At 40.1% G+C, this 14,229-nt stretch overlaps 2 protein-coding genes across 2 annotated transcripts in view; one reads left to right on the top strand and one right to left on the bottom strand.

Annotated features, from left to right (window-relative positions):
- The window catches only part of HIBCH (3-hydroxyisobutyryl-CoA hydrolase), a gene marked incomplete at its 5' end in the record, with an annotated part of 37,490 nt that extends 30,073 nt beyond the window's left edge, over positions 1-7,417 (top strand). The window contains 3 exons of the mRNA XM_009074163.1: positions 1,512-1,631; positions 2,845-2,878; positions 7,185-7,417. Coding sequence (XP_009072411.1) covers positions 1,512-1,631; positions 2,845-2,878; positions 7,185-7,300 — 270 coding nt within the window. The remainder of the gene's footprint in view (positions 1-1,511; positions 1,632-2,844; positions 2,879-7,184) is intronic.
- A 5,080-nt stretch (positions 7,418-12,497) lies between these two features.
- Positions 12,498-12,761, bottom strand: LOC103801737 (chromosome unknown open reading frame, human C2orf88). Its single transcript, XM_009074162.1, has one exon. The coding sequence runs from the start codon at positions 12,759-12,761 to the stop codon at positions 12,498-12,500; it is 264 nt and encodes an 87-aa protein (XP_009072410.1).
- Between the last annotated feature and the right edge of the window lie 1,468 nt (positions 12,762-14,229).

Genomic DNA, 14,229 nt, shown 5'->3' with positions numbered 1-14,229 from the left:
TATTACAGGAAATAAGGGGTCTAGTTAAGAGCTGCTGCCCACCTGAGACCTACAGAGTGATGTAATTCGAGGAACAGCAGATTTCTTTACCTGCTGAAAGGCAGGTACTGTTAGCTTGACCAGAACTTAGGAACTGTTGGCAGTTTGAGCCAGCTTTATTTCTCTTTCTCAGCCAGCTTCTCTCTCTCACGCAAAGTAGTCAACATGCAAGCAACAGAATGACAGAACCAGTGTTTTAAGGCACAATTGCACAGCTTCCTGCTTTTATAGCAATTGCATGTTTTCCAGCTTAACTAGGCAAAATGGGTCACTGCTGTATCAGCTGGTGTCTGGAGAGGGATGAAGAGTAATTGGGAGCTAGGAAAAAATGTTTCTGTTGATGACTGGAAACCTGCCATTTCAGTCTGTGGTAAGGAGCCTAATGTCTGCAATGCAAATAACATAAAGAGGCAAATCTTACCATCTGCTGCTTTTCAGTAGTGGTTAAAATGTCCTAATTATCAGGAAATGTCTGTTGTACTGTGAATGATATAGAGCTTTCAGTTGGGTTTACAGGGGAAGAGTCTTGTTTTGAGTAAAGAACAAAGCTGAGCAACAGTAAGAGTTAACTCCTTTTCCCCTCAACTCCAAAAGCTTTGAAGCTAAGTCCTGTTTTCTTAACTAGGTTTTTGCCTTTCTCCCCACTTCCCCCTACAATTTACCAGCATGCTCTTAATCAGAGGATTCCCATAAGAGCCAGATTTACAGCATTTGTTTGTGTGCCTCAAACAGATCCTGTCTGTTGCATAATATTTACAGGCAGTAGTTCTGTCAAAAGAAGGAAGGCAAGACCTCCAGGCTTCCTATCAGCAGAGCAATGTAGGGCTAAATTACTGCAGTATCTGTTGATCCCAGGCACAAAGCCAGGATAAATACGCATTTATGTTTGATTTATTTTAACATTTCTTCCACATTTTTCTTCCTTGCATGTTGTGTAGTCTTTGCAAATGTTCACAACCCCTTAAAGTTTCTTGCTAATCTCACTATTATTATCTTACCTACTCTGTTGTACCAAGTAAGACTTCAATGCTCTACAGTTCTCGTATCAGCTACAATATCTGTAGCATCTAAGAAGCAAATCAGACTGCATATATGATACTCAGAAATGAAGGATAATTCCTTGTAACACTCATATTTACTTCCCAAAAAGTTCTGTTTGGAAATGGCTTTCAAACTGCATTAGATTCTCTGGCTGGTAGTAGTTTGATTACAAATGATGTGACCTTAGGAGTTCTAGGCTTTCCACAAGTGATGGCATACATCCCAGAGATCTTGCTGATGAAAGTTTATGCAAGGAAGTTCATTTAGTGTGACAGCATGGTGGGAGGGAGCAAGAGGAATAGGTGTCACACAAGCGAGCTCAGGGAGAAGAGTGCCATCATTTACTTCACAAAGTCTAAGATGCATAAATGACAGACTTGCAAATGTGTCTAAATTGAAGAGAATAAAAACAATGTGACTGTCTTCCCCAGACTATTAATAAGATGTCACCTACATCCTTAAAGTTGACTCTCAGACAGATCAGAGAAGGAGCTTCCATGAGCTTACAGGACGTACTCAGGATGGAATACAGGCTGAGCCAAGCATGCATGGTAAGCAAGCAGTGACCCTTCTCTCTTGCCAGTCATGGAGGGGGAGCAGCTTAGCAGACACAAAGTTTTATGCAGATTACATCAAGGGCTTAAAATTTATAGGCTTTAATTTTCAATATCATTTTCGTGTGTTTGTTAGGCTGTCACTTCTTTGCAGTTTCATGTTGTTATATACAACCTGAAGGGGACTACATAGTAGTCAGATGGGAGTGGCAGAGGACTTCTGTTAAAAACTATGAGAACATTAATAGATAAATAGTTTTGTATCTGGACCATAATTTGAAAACTGGTGTTCCTGAAGAGATTTCCTATTTAAATTACTTAAAGTGCCTGAGTTCTCACCAGCAGGATGGCAATAGTTGTTTATCACTGCCTTTCAGGAGTGCTATGATGAATTTTTTATAGACAAGAGATTTTGGTAGTATTTGTACTCAGGGCTGAGTACTTGGATAAGATGGGAGAAAGTGATCCTTCCAGTAGAACAGAGCTGCTAACTGAATTACCTGAACAAATGCCTCACAAGGCCTCCTCATGGCATCCTTATTATTAGTTTTATCACATTTTAAAACAAGATTTTTATGCATCCTGTTAAATAATTTGTGATGTTTAAAGCAAATGCTTACAAGAAGTAAAAATTCTGATATGTAATGCCTGACAGTATCCTTGCCATAGCTTTCCTGACACTAGTATTGTTGCTCCATTGCTAGTGAAGCATCCTTAGGGATTTAAGTGTTACATTTACCTTTATCAAAAAATAATTGGGTGTTTTGAGGATTTAATTGAACTGCGAAGTGCTCCAGTTATGCAGATTACATCCCAATTCCTGAAGACTGGCTTTCCTCAGAAGAATTTCTGATCCTACACACCTTAGTCCCCATCATGCACAGCTCTTTAGAAGAAAATCAGATGTAACATAAAGAGGGCTGGCGCTGGGGAAGTTGGCTAAGCAGCTGCAGTTCAACAGGCTGATTTTAAGAGATGTGATGATCTGTAAGGTCCATTCCAGCCCCTAAAATTCTGTGAGTCTATGATTTAAGCAAGGAGATATAGAGCTCTTTAATAAGTTAAAAGAAAGTATGCCTAGAAGAGAAAAGTACAAGCGGGATTTAACTGAATGTTTCAAACTTTCATTTCAAACAGAAGTGGGATGGGGAAAGATGGGATAAATAGAATGTGTCATGTTACAGTTTTTCTTTGTTTAATAATCTTTCAGAAAGGCCATGACTTCTATGAAGGGGTTCGAGCAGGTAAGCTTGCACAGCACAAACATCTCCCAAACTTAATAATAGGCAAATTCACTATTGTGCTTCTTTGGAGATTACTAGCAGTGCAGGTAGCAACAGCCCAGAGAACATTTGCCAGCTGTCCAGTTTTTATTCCAAAGCATAACAGCCATGTTGTTCCATTTGTGTAATCTCAGGTTCCTAGCATTGTTTATCTAGCTGGTAATGTAGCACCATGGAAAGGTTTCACCATTTCATTGGGAAAGCTCAAAATATATGTCATGCTGACAGTAATGAGTAGCTGCATCTACATTTGTGTGTCCAGATTTAGTGTTGCCACATAGCTGGTTCAACCAGCTGTAAGATGCTTTTAGACTCAAAGTCAAGAACAACCATTTGCATAGAAAACTGTTAGAACGAAGACTTGCTGTCCCCCATATCCAAATTCTCTAGACATCTTACTGTTAAAAAGTATAAATGTAAACTTAATTTAGCATTTTAAGGTATGGGTCAAGATAGGTAGTGGTAAAAGTAGAGCAGTGGCTCAGCAAGTTCATCTAGGGGACAGACTTCGATTCTGTCCTTGATCCTAGTGCTGATTCACTATGCAGTTTGTCACACCCAAAGTCACATCTGTTAGGAACTGTAGCCATTATTTATGTACTATTCAGCACAAGATGAAATAAAGTACAGGCATTTCTTTTTCCAAGGAGCTTACAGTGCAGGACATTTGGATGGAAAACTTTGGGTTGAGGGAACTGGCTTTTAATGCACACAGTTATATACTCAAGTATGTATTATCACCTCCTCCTCTTTTTTTGTATCTGTCTTTATAAAGCAGTTGGAAATCCCCTTGAGGAATGGATATTAGTTTGAGTGTTGGCTATTAGTAACACTGTGTTAAAGACAGCCTGGGGTGAGACATGCAAAGTTGGTTTGTACAGCATCGAAAAAATTTCTGATTCTAATTAGTTAGTCTTTACCACTTCTTAGCAGAGACTCCTGTGAAGAATTTACCACACTCCTTGAGAAGTACATGGGTTTCATTGTGTCGGTAGTGGGCACAAGGATCTCTTAAACAGACTATTCCTAGGACATGTTCTAAATCAGCATATAAACTGCTGAAACGTAGTTATTCGGGAAGTGACAAACTCAAAGTCTGAGAGTCAGAGGGACACCAAACTGAATTCCTCCTTGTAAAGCACAAGGTCACTAGACCATCTGGGGGTGAGGTACAGTACAAATGCAAATCCCTTGTCAGTGTGGCCAGGAAGTACACAAACTGCTTGCAAAGAAAGAAGCTGCAAAGAACAGCAGTTGGGAAGTTTCTCTTACACAGGATGATGCAGCAAAAGCTTAACTACATCAGGGGAAGGAAAAACCCACCCACCAGAGATGCAGCTGCACTGAGGGGATTGCTAATAATAATTGTTCTTGAAGCACTTTTGCTCTTTGCTTACTGCATATATCTTGTTCCTAGATTTTTGGCCTTAGAGTTCTTTCTCTTGTTCAAGAGTAGTACAGAATCTGACTCAAGATATTTTCTGTAGTTGGGTCTAATTCCATAAAAATCATTATCCAGCTGTGTGCTGAGCATCCTTTTTAATAGGAAGTAGTAAAATAAAGTACTTCACAGGTTCAACCATAGTGAATAAAAGTGATAAAGTGTTAAGTATTAGCTTTTGCTTTACTAAAGCATTACACTACAAGCATTTCAGAGCCAGCTGTTGACCCTATCTACCACAAAAAGATCCACCACAAAATACAGTTCAGTTACAACAGTCAAATTTTAGTTGAAGATTGTTTTTCAGCAGCCATGGCCATAGGTCAGGTTTTAATAATAGCTGTTATCTGCTTCAAACTATAATTTTAATAGTCTAGGCAAGTAGTTTAAAAGCTTTTTAAACCTGCTTTGACCTGAGGTCAGAATTTCATTTTTCTTTTAGCTAGTTTTCTTTCAACCTGAAAAATCTGCTGTGGCAAACAGTGTTCCCTGTTCATGATTCTTGTGATTAAGGAAAAGTCCAAACCCTTAAAGCATAAACCACACAGATCCTGTTTCATCAACAGTTTCCCATATAGTGCTAAATGTGGGCTTTGAACACTATAGCTATCCATTTTTCACCTTGATTTATAGAATACTGTAAGAAATAAATAAGAAATGCATAGGTCTTCCAAGAATTTTGTTTTTTAATTCTTACTGCCTAAGACAGATGATTATTTTTGCAGTCAGTGCTCAAACACATCCAGGTAAAACACAATCTCAGTAGGCAAAGGGGGCAATTACCCTCCTAACTCTCTGTGCAGGAATGTGCACTTGAAATGGAATTGTGAAGGTTTTCAGCATATTGCTGATGCTGCAAAGTGTTATTTCTGTACAGCTTCTGTGGCCTTCCCTGCAGTGCTAGCAGCTGGCAGATGGGCACCCCAACCCCTGCAGTAGGGAGAGATTCCATGGCAGCTAACAAATATCCAAGTGCTTGGAAATATCAGTGTTTTGACTGTGCTGAATGAATCTAAGCAACTAACTGAAGTCTGGTAAAGTCACTGCTACTGAGTAGAGGAGGTTGGGATTTTTATTAAATAAAAACAAAAAGATAAAACACAAGAACAAACCCTTAGGTCAATATCTGTGCTCAGTTACTTTTATCTTAATGAACTTCCCTTAGCCTACCTTAGAAGTCTTCAGAGTTTTTGTTCTGTTCTTGTAGTGATCAATCTCAAGCTGGAGAAACACAAAATATACAAAAGTAAATGCTAAAAGGGAAGATTTTCATGATGCTACTAAAGCCCAAATATTTTAACTCCTATAAGAGTAAGGACTTGATTGGAGAGACTATTAGGAGCACTCAGTTTATTCACCAGAGTAAAACTGGCCACAGATCCAAACTGAAAGATAACCTTGATTAGACACTAGTGCACTAGCTAGAGCAGTTCCTACTGTATGGCAGAGTTGAAGCTGTAGTAGCACACACATGGACTTCTTTTTTTTCCCCTTCTTTAATTTAAGAGATCCCTAGTTAGTGTTGCCTTTTGTGGATAACAGTTAAGACTATTTTATTTTTGCAGCTTCTCTCTCTGTAATGGTCACATTTTCTACTGCAGACTGGTAGACAGGCCATACCTGTCTTTTGATAAGCCACAATCTTTAGGTAGGCATTCTTGTCACTGAACTTAAAATTCCATCCCCAACATATTTTTCATCCTGGGTATTTCTAGTTTAGCCAAGTCTGGTTCGAAAGACATGACAACTTACCAGAAGAATAGCTGTTATTCTTCAGAGTAGCTGGTCTCTGCTTGTGTCCATGTACCCTTAGAGCCACCCTGCTCTTAACCCTTCCCCAGAAAACTAACAAACCAAGTCTGCTCTCAGCAGAGGAATTTGACATGTGCTTCCTCCTCCTGCCTGTCCTCTCTTATATGCTGTGGGCTGTGTTGGTCAGGAGGTCTCCCAGGACACAAGTGCATCTCCAAGTCAGTTGCTGGTATCACTCACCTGAAGAGAATGTGTGTTCTGGGGGGGTGTTGGGTAGTCATTGCATCCTGGAGAGCCACAGTTAATATAGCTGTTCTTTTATAAATCGTAAAAATTTCACATTTCTGATAGCATCTTGAAGCCTGAAAGGTGCCTGGAAGGATGGTCTGGAATTCCATTCATATTGGTCATTTTTATGCATAAATATGTGTAAAATTGTGTCTTATTGTTTGCTAGTGCAGCTGTTCTTACTGACATGCCTTCCACATTCCTGTGACACAAGGAGTGTTTTTTAGGAATTGATATTTCCCTGTTACACTTTTACATGTGATTCATTCACTGATGACGTCAGTAATGCATGTATTATGTTCAGTAATATGTTATATATGACTTCAATCATTTATTTCCCAGGGTACAGTGTAAAGTCTATGTACTAAGATTATACAAACTGTCACAGTTCAATCTACAGAGGTCTGCAGGGTCTGTCAGCATTTACAAATAAATGTTCTTGGGTTTCCCCCACAGATACTCTGCTTTACTCCTTCCCCATGAATTATTTCATTATTACTTTACATGGTGTGTTTAAATTAGCTGTAGGCATTTAACACCACTCTGAGTCATTTCCTATAGTCTCCAGAGAGTCAGATTTTGCCCAGAGGTGTAAAAGCCTTTGTCCAAAAGGAGCATCATACACTCTTCCCAGATTCACATTTCAAACACTGTGTTTTCTCCAGAGCTCATTGATTGTTCTCCCCCATGTAATGACTGAAGTGATCTGTCTGGATGCAATCTGAAGTCATTTTAATTGGCGGGAGTTCACAAGTAACTCTGGTGTTTTTCTATTCCACCTGCCAGTGCTGATTGACAAAGACCAGGCCCCCAGATGGAAGCCAGCTGCTCTAGAAGAAGTCAGTGATGAGTTTGTGGACAACTGTTTTAAGCCACTGGGAAACGATGAGCTCAAGTTGTAAAGATCAAACCTATTGACATCTTATGTATCTGTTTAATTTATGATATAAAAGTGAATAGTAGTATGATAATGTTTGACAAGACTCTTTTAGGTAGCCTGAAATTCACAAGGCTATTTTTGTTGCATTCAGGAACATTCTCTATAATGACACAATAATGGTATCTCTGCTTAATAATGGGAAAAAATCACTTCAAGGCAAATTGTTATTTTTACTGCTTTACACAATGATTAACATTTATTTTCTTTGCATCAACTTTTAGTTTAGGAGGAGCCTCTGGGGAGAGAGCATAGTTAAGGGATGACCTAATAAGTAAGAAGTAAGAGACCTTTGTGTTCTGGGCTCTCTCACTGATCTGTTAAATTGGGATTGTGCCTTAGATTCTTCCTCCATACAATGAAAATAAAATATACCTAAAGCTTTAAAACAGCCAGAACCACAAAGGAAAATGCAAGACAGAATCCATGGTGTTAAATAGCCTTTTAAATAAAAGCTCAGACTGATACATTATTAGTCTGAGAGCAAGAAACTGTTCTGTTGATTTAACATTTGGTCATTCAGCCTTGGTATGTGATGGAGACATTGTTTCAAATGTCATAATATTGCCAGAGCCTTGAGCACACTTCTGTTTGCTTGTATAGCCTGGTTTTTAAAATGCCATTAAGTCTGATGACTAAGAATTAGTTTTTCATGATTTTAAAGAAATTGCTAGTTTTTCTTGGTCTCAAAACTGCTTCAGCCCTTCCTGTGAACACCAAGCAGCACATTTCTTGTGCATTAAAGGGTTCTGAGACTGGTAATACATGAAGTTACAGGGCATAATCAGAGGCCCTTGATAAAAGTATAATGATTTTCTATTGTGTACTCAACACATAGTTGAGTAATCTAAACTAACAATCCTTCCTCAGCAGAGTTCCTGCATGTTTTTGTATGGTTCATCAAGTCATGGAGCAGTATTTCTTCTCTCTTATTTCACAATTATAAGCAGGTCACAAACACAAATTTTGGCTTCTCTGAAGATCAAGCACTGAGCCTAAAGGAAGAAAATTTTTGTTCAAATAACACAGTCAGTAACCAGCAACAAGGAATCAGAAAGAGCTACAGCAGAACCATTACAGAGTTTTGAACACTGGGCAGTTTTTATTACCTACAGCGGCTTAAGGCTCCTTCCTTTGTAGGAGCTGTTGCCTGGAAACAAAGTGCAGGAAAGTCAGGCATCAAGGTGAACTACCAGAGTGACTTTCAAAGAATTAGAGGTGAGCAAATGAGAGCAAAATCAGGAAAAAATAGTACCTTGATTTGTCACTAGAATCTTTTGAGATAAAATAGCTAAAATTTCAGCTGTGAGAGAATGTTACCATGTACATATTTGTTATGAGACTGTCCTTGAGTTTATTTTCAGAAGTATTTGAGAGAGTTCATGAATACCTTTAGGGTAATTCTGAAAATATGACTTATATTTCTACCTCAAGCTTGTTCTGTAAGAAGTGTAAACCTCTGCCCTTATTTTTTTAAATTTTTATACATTTTAGATCATTAAACAATGGCTGTTTTGAATTTATTTTTTAAAAGGTTGGTTAATTTCAGTACTTTTGTACAAAAGGAACAGTCTCCAGAGGCTCTATTTAATGAAAAACACAGTAATCCCCAGGGAGCAGGGATCATGCCTTCTCTAACTGTAAAGGACTAATATGGTTTTAGCAGAAATACACTTCTGAATTAATAAACTTTGACTTGCATGTTCAGTTGCTTCCGAACTTGGTGTGAACAGGATTATCTCAAACTCATGGTAAAAAGATCTTGTCCAGGCTGTGCATTTTTATCAAATAAAAGGCATACAAGCAGATGGTAAGTTGAATTTTATTTGGTCCACAAGAAAATATTTTCCACAAAAAAATATTGTAAAAATATATTGTACTGTGTTTTATTTGGGAATACTGATGTGTCTGTAAAATTGACATTTCTGGAGTAAAAGTTGTGCTGCAGTTAATGTGTTTTGAACCATTGTTAGAATATCAAGCCAGTCACATCATATCCACTCAGACTAACCTTATGTTTCCTGGAGAAAATATAAAGCAAATGTATTTATAACTCCTAACCAGAAGTAAACAGTTTTGCAGAATATGCCAGTCCCAAACTGAAGTGCCTTTATTACTCAAAATCAAGTCAAAGAATCAATGGCAACTTAGCTGGAAATCCACCCTAAGTGGCTTTATAAAGCTGTGGCACAGCTTACCGTAACCTAATCATAAGTAAACAGATGTCATTTCATTTAGGTAAAGAAGTCTTTATTTTTATTATGTATTAGCATTGTGCCTATTAAGTACACAGCAGAACTCTGGAAAGAGAGCTCCTTTGGTCCCTCACCAGCCTGTAGTACTGAGCAGATTTTATTTCTGTTTTATTAAGGGTAAGTGCATTATTTATAAGGACAGTGTCTTGTAAAAGAGCTGATTTTCCTGGTGAGAAGCTGTCCCTCTTGTTTGCAAGCTTGTTTGCTTTCCATTAGCTGCATGCTTCTCCTGAAGTGCCAGTGTCAAGGAAAGTATCATAAACCAGCTGGAATTGCACTTCAGGCCATACTGGAGCTGTTATAATCTTCAAGCACTAACGATGGCAGACAAGGCAGGTAAGTGACCGGTTGGACCCACCAAGCAGCAGGTGGGAGTTGCTGCTCTCCAGGCCAGCACTGCAGCCATCCCACACAGCAGGCACTCCAAATGGAAGCATGTTTAATTACACCTGGGTAACTTTCTCCTTTGGGGAAATTCTGAGTATTTATCAGATGTAACTTCAGGCTGGTTTATGATCCTGCCTGGACGGTGCAGGGGCAGCCTGCCAGCAGAGAAGCTGCTTTCAGAAGTGCATCTGATATTCCTGAAGAGTGTCAGATGCTAAGGCTACAGCCAAAGAAAGGACTTGAGACATGGGAACAGCAAGCACTGCAACACCTAACTCCCCGTGGCAGCCACCAGGGTGTTTGTACCAGGGTCAAGGCAGACAAACCTAAATGCACGCTGAAAGCAAGTTCAGGTTTGTATCTGCTGTTCACCTCCCTGGCCAAGAATGGCTGTGGAGTTTGGGCTTTGTTAACTACTCTGTTTAGCAGTGTTCATGTTCTTGAGTGAAGACTCATGTTAGAAAGGTTGGCCTTTTTTTTATTTTTTTTTTTTGCAATAATGCTTTATTTTAGCTATACGGAATCTTTTTTAATACTGTGTTTAAGCAGTATCCAATTTGTATGTACTGACCTGATCAGTGTTTTGGCTTTGCTTTCTAACACCATAATATATGGAGGGTTTTTTGATAGAGCAAACATAGGATAGGATAGGATAGGATCTAATGTTTTATATGTTGCAAAACTTCAAGGAACATCACTGTTAGCAGTAGAATTTAAGTGAGCTATAATGCCTTAGTCCCACTCTGCATATGGCTTTGAAGATGACTATGTTACTTCAAAGAGGATGTTACAGCATAAGCCAATTCTGTTCCCTTTTTCAGCAAAAGCCTGAGAACAGTCTGAGTAGCAGAGTCCAGTCTGGTCACTGAGAGTTAATGGCAGCCTCGTGCTGTGCCACAAAGAAGCATTTTTCACCACTCTTGATAAAACCACTTCCCCATATAGGTGAATTTCAGATAACTAAGTTTGTGTCACAACATTTGGAAAACAGCTCAATTCGTAGACTGTCCTGTGTCTAAGCTAAAAATGAAAATTTATATGGCCCTCTCTGCTTGCTTCCCATTACTTGAAAAATCCTGCTTTTTATCATTTACTAGAACTACATGTACCTTTCAAAAATAGTATCAGCTTTTGCCAGTATGGAAAGCATTTCTCTATAAAATGGAAAGGAAAAAGAATTATGTCTTTTAAACTGGCCATCACAGAAAAAGGAACAGACAGGTGGTCAAAGCCCAAGCTGCTACAAGGCCTTCACTTTGTATAAAATCGGCAACAATGTACCTTTGAGATGGATACAATTAATTCATCCCTTTCCTCAATTTCCTCAAATGCTCGTTACAGGTACAGCGGGTCAGGCTGTGAGTCTTGGGGAAGGAGGTGCAGTGTGTGGATGCAAACTAGATAAAATGGGGGAACAATGTAGCCCTTGAGCATTGGGCCTAAGGCTTAGTCACTAACTCAGTGCATACAGTGCACTGCTCAGGGTTTGGGCTCCTGCAGCGTTGCCTTACAGACTTACCGACGGGTAAGCGAGAGCCTACAGAAGCTGAGGGAAGATGTCCTGTCCCAAGGGTGATACTTCAGAGAGTGTCCTACAACACTGCCACACCTTTGAAGGTTCATGTTGCTAGTTAGCATCAGTAGTTTTTGCACACCTATCTGGGGTACAGCAAAGCAACCCAACCAAATCCCCCAAACCAGCACCCCAACATGAAAAAAAAGACCCCAAACCAATAAAACCCCAAACAGCTTTGGTCTGAACACAGTGATCAGATGTCATTAACCTATCTTACTGCAAGATTTAGAGACTAGCTATCATGTGTTTACAGAAGCATCTGTTGATTATAATGCACTGTTTGTCAATACTGTCAATGTTCCTCACTAGTTCACTGCGGCATGGAAGCTGAATAGTATCATCAGCCATACAGTTCCCTGAATACTACCTGGTTTTGTAAAACACTTCTCATCATCTTCATTAATTTGTGGTATACAGATTTAGTCAGATCAAAGAATCCAAAGTAAAACTGATGACAGCAGTTACCTTTGCTACATGCAGACCTTGGTTTCACTTTAGCAAAACACAGACAAATTTACCAAGCACAGAGAGTTCTTCTCACCTGCAGACAGGCCACTGATCTTTTATGCAGTATATGGAAATAATCCACACTTCATTGTTCAGTGTCGCTGGAGCCTCTGTGGCAGTGCTGGGACAGCTGCAGGACAGCCACATTCTTCTCATCCTCTTTTTAACACTAAATTTTAGTCACATCCAACACGTACAAACACAGAATATACTCAACGTATGGCTGACAGCAAATGACACTTGATGAACAGATTCTACTGTGATCCAGTTAGTTTGTTAGCAACATAGGTTGAAAGCCAAATTTTTCCAGCCTCTCCTCACAAACACACCCATACAGTGGAGCTGTGCCCAAATCACAGCTGATCTGACTCTCTGTGCACTAGTGGCAGGGACAGACTGTGCAGCAGCCAGGCCAGGCTGTGGGGCCAGCCCCTAGCTCAGGGCACATCGCTCTCGATGAAGGGGATGTCGCTGTACTTGCTCTCAGTCACTGCCCACTGCTTCACTGCCTGGTCCAGGATCTCCCGGGACAGCCTGTGCGCATAGTCCAGCACCAGAGTGCTCGAGGGACCTCTCTCATCCACCTTCACTGCTATCAGTGAGGACTTCTCCCCAGTGCATGCTCCATTGCCTTCCCCAATCCTTTCATCCTGGATAGCGTTTGACCCTTGAAAGGCAGCCTTGGATTTGATGCATCCCATGGTACATTGGAGAATGCAGCTGCAAACTTCAGCTCAGCAGCATGTTTTGATACCCTGGAAGCACTTCCCTTGTTTGTTGCAGTGTCGCTGCTTCTTGCCAGTGGCTCCAGTTATTTTCATAGAACAGAACATCTCCTTTTGTGCTTCGTCTGAAGAAATCTGTCAAAACAGTGTTTCATATAAAGGCAATGAATAGTTTACCATTGTCAGTGAGTTCAAAGGAAAGCTAAATTCACTGCTTGTAGCAGCAGCTTTAATAAATTGCACAGTGTGCATAAAATGTTTTTATTGGTAACATCCATCTACTACAAGTAGGCAAAGTTTGACCTGAATTCAGGCTGCCTTTGAATGCAATTCCCAGTACAGGATGTAAAGCCATCTAGGAATGTAAAGGTCGTAGACAAAATAATAAAGTCTGTTTCTTCCAAGCTGACAATGCATTTCTCTTTTCCTGAAACTGCAAACAAATCCTGTTTAACTCCAGGCACTTCTGCTGCAGGAAACAAACACCAAAACTACCCCACAGATGCACCACCCAACCATCATCACCAGAGCCTTGTGCCTTGGCTGTCACACACCCTTTGGGCAGGATGACATTAATTCCCAGTGTCATTCTGCTGTTGCTCAAGGAGGCTGGAGCACACAGCCACCAGAAGGTATTCACAAGGAACAAGAGCTGTTTTTGTTTTTCCCTGGAGAGGTTAGGGAAAGCAGCAGCAGCTTGCTGTGATCAAGGCAGTTCCAACAGAGCCAGAGCACCATTCTCACTAAAGCAGGACAACTCTACATCCAGATATGGGATGGTGATGAACAAAACACCTGACAGGGTCCTTTTAAACTCCTCAAGGTCCAGAATTGGTCATCTCTAAGTTCAGTGGTTTTTTAGTTTACTAGCCCACAAAGCTGTTTCTTGGGCTACTTTCTTTGTACAGGCAAAGCAGATTCTCAGGATATGCCTGACTTTGCTTGGCATGCACTTACCCACTTATCAGAGTTAACAGACTGCCAGCCAAAATAAAGACTGTGCTTGCACAGAAACCAACTGTTCCCTACAGCTTCACCCAATGACGTTGTACCGAGGTCAGCCAAAGTTAAAGATTTTTTCCTAAATAGCCTTTGAAAACATAATCATGGCAAAGATGTTAAGCCTTATTTATTTCCTTTATACACTGGAGGAAGTAGAGGCTCCGATCCAGTAACCTGATCATAGGCAAATATTTGCAGAGGAAATCAATCCCATTTGCAGGTTTCACAGGTAGGACGGGACTTCCCCAGTCTACAGCTAACTCAGGAGAACCAGGTGACATGGGGACAAGCTCCTCTCCTCCTTCTGCTGATCATAAAAATCATCACTACCTGCTGAAGGGCTGAAGTGCCAGCAAGTAGAAAGGGTGGGTGATGTTCCTGGCACAAAGTCAGACCTAAAGGGCTTCTGAAACCACAAAATCCATACAAATGTTGTCATACC

The sequence above is a fragment of the Acanthisitta chloris genome, unplaced genomic scaffold (genome assembly GCF_000695815.1).
Source record: "Acanthisitta chloris isolate BGI_N310 unplaced genomic scaffold, ASM69581v1 scaffold35014, whole genome shotgun sequence".
Lineage (NCBI taxonomy): Eukaryota > Metazoa > Chordata > Aves > Passeriformes > Acanthisittidae > Acanthisitta > Acanthisitta chloris.
The sequence above is the reverse complement of the archived record's forward strand: the minus strand, read 5'-3'. Positions and strand labels throughout refer to the sequence as shown.

What these genes read in the sequence shown, in the direction of transcription:
- LOC103801737 (XM_009074162.1), bottom strand. Translation starts at nt 12,761, where the DNA reads ATGGGATGCATCAAATCCAAGGCTGCCTTTCAAGGGTCAAACGCTATC.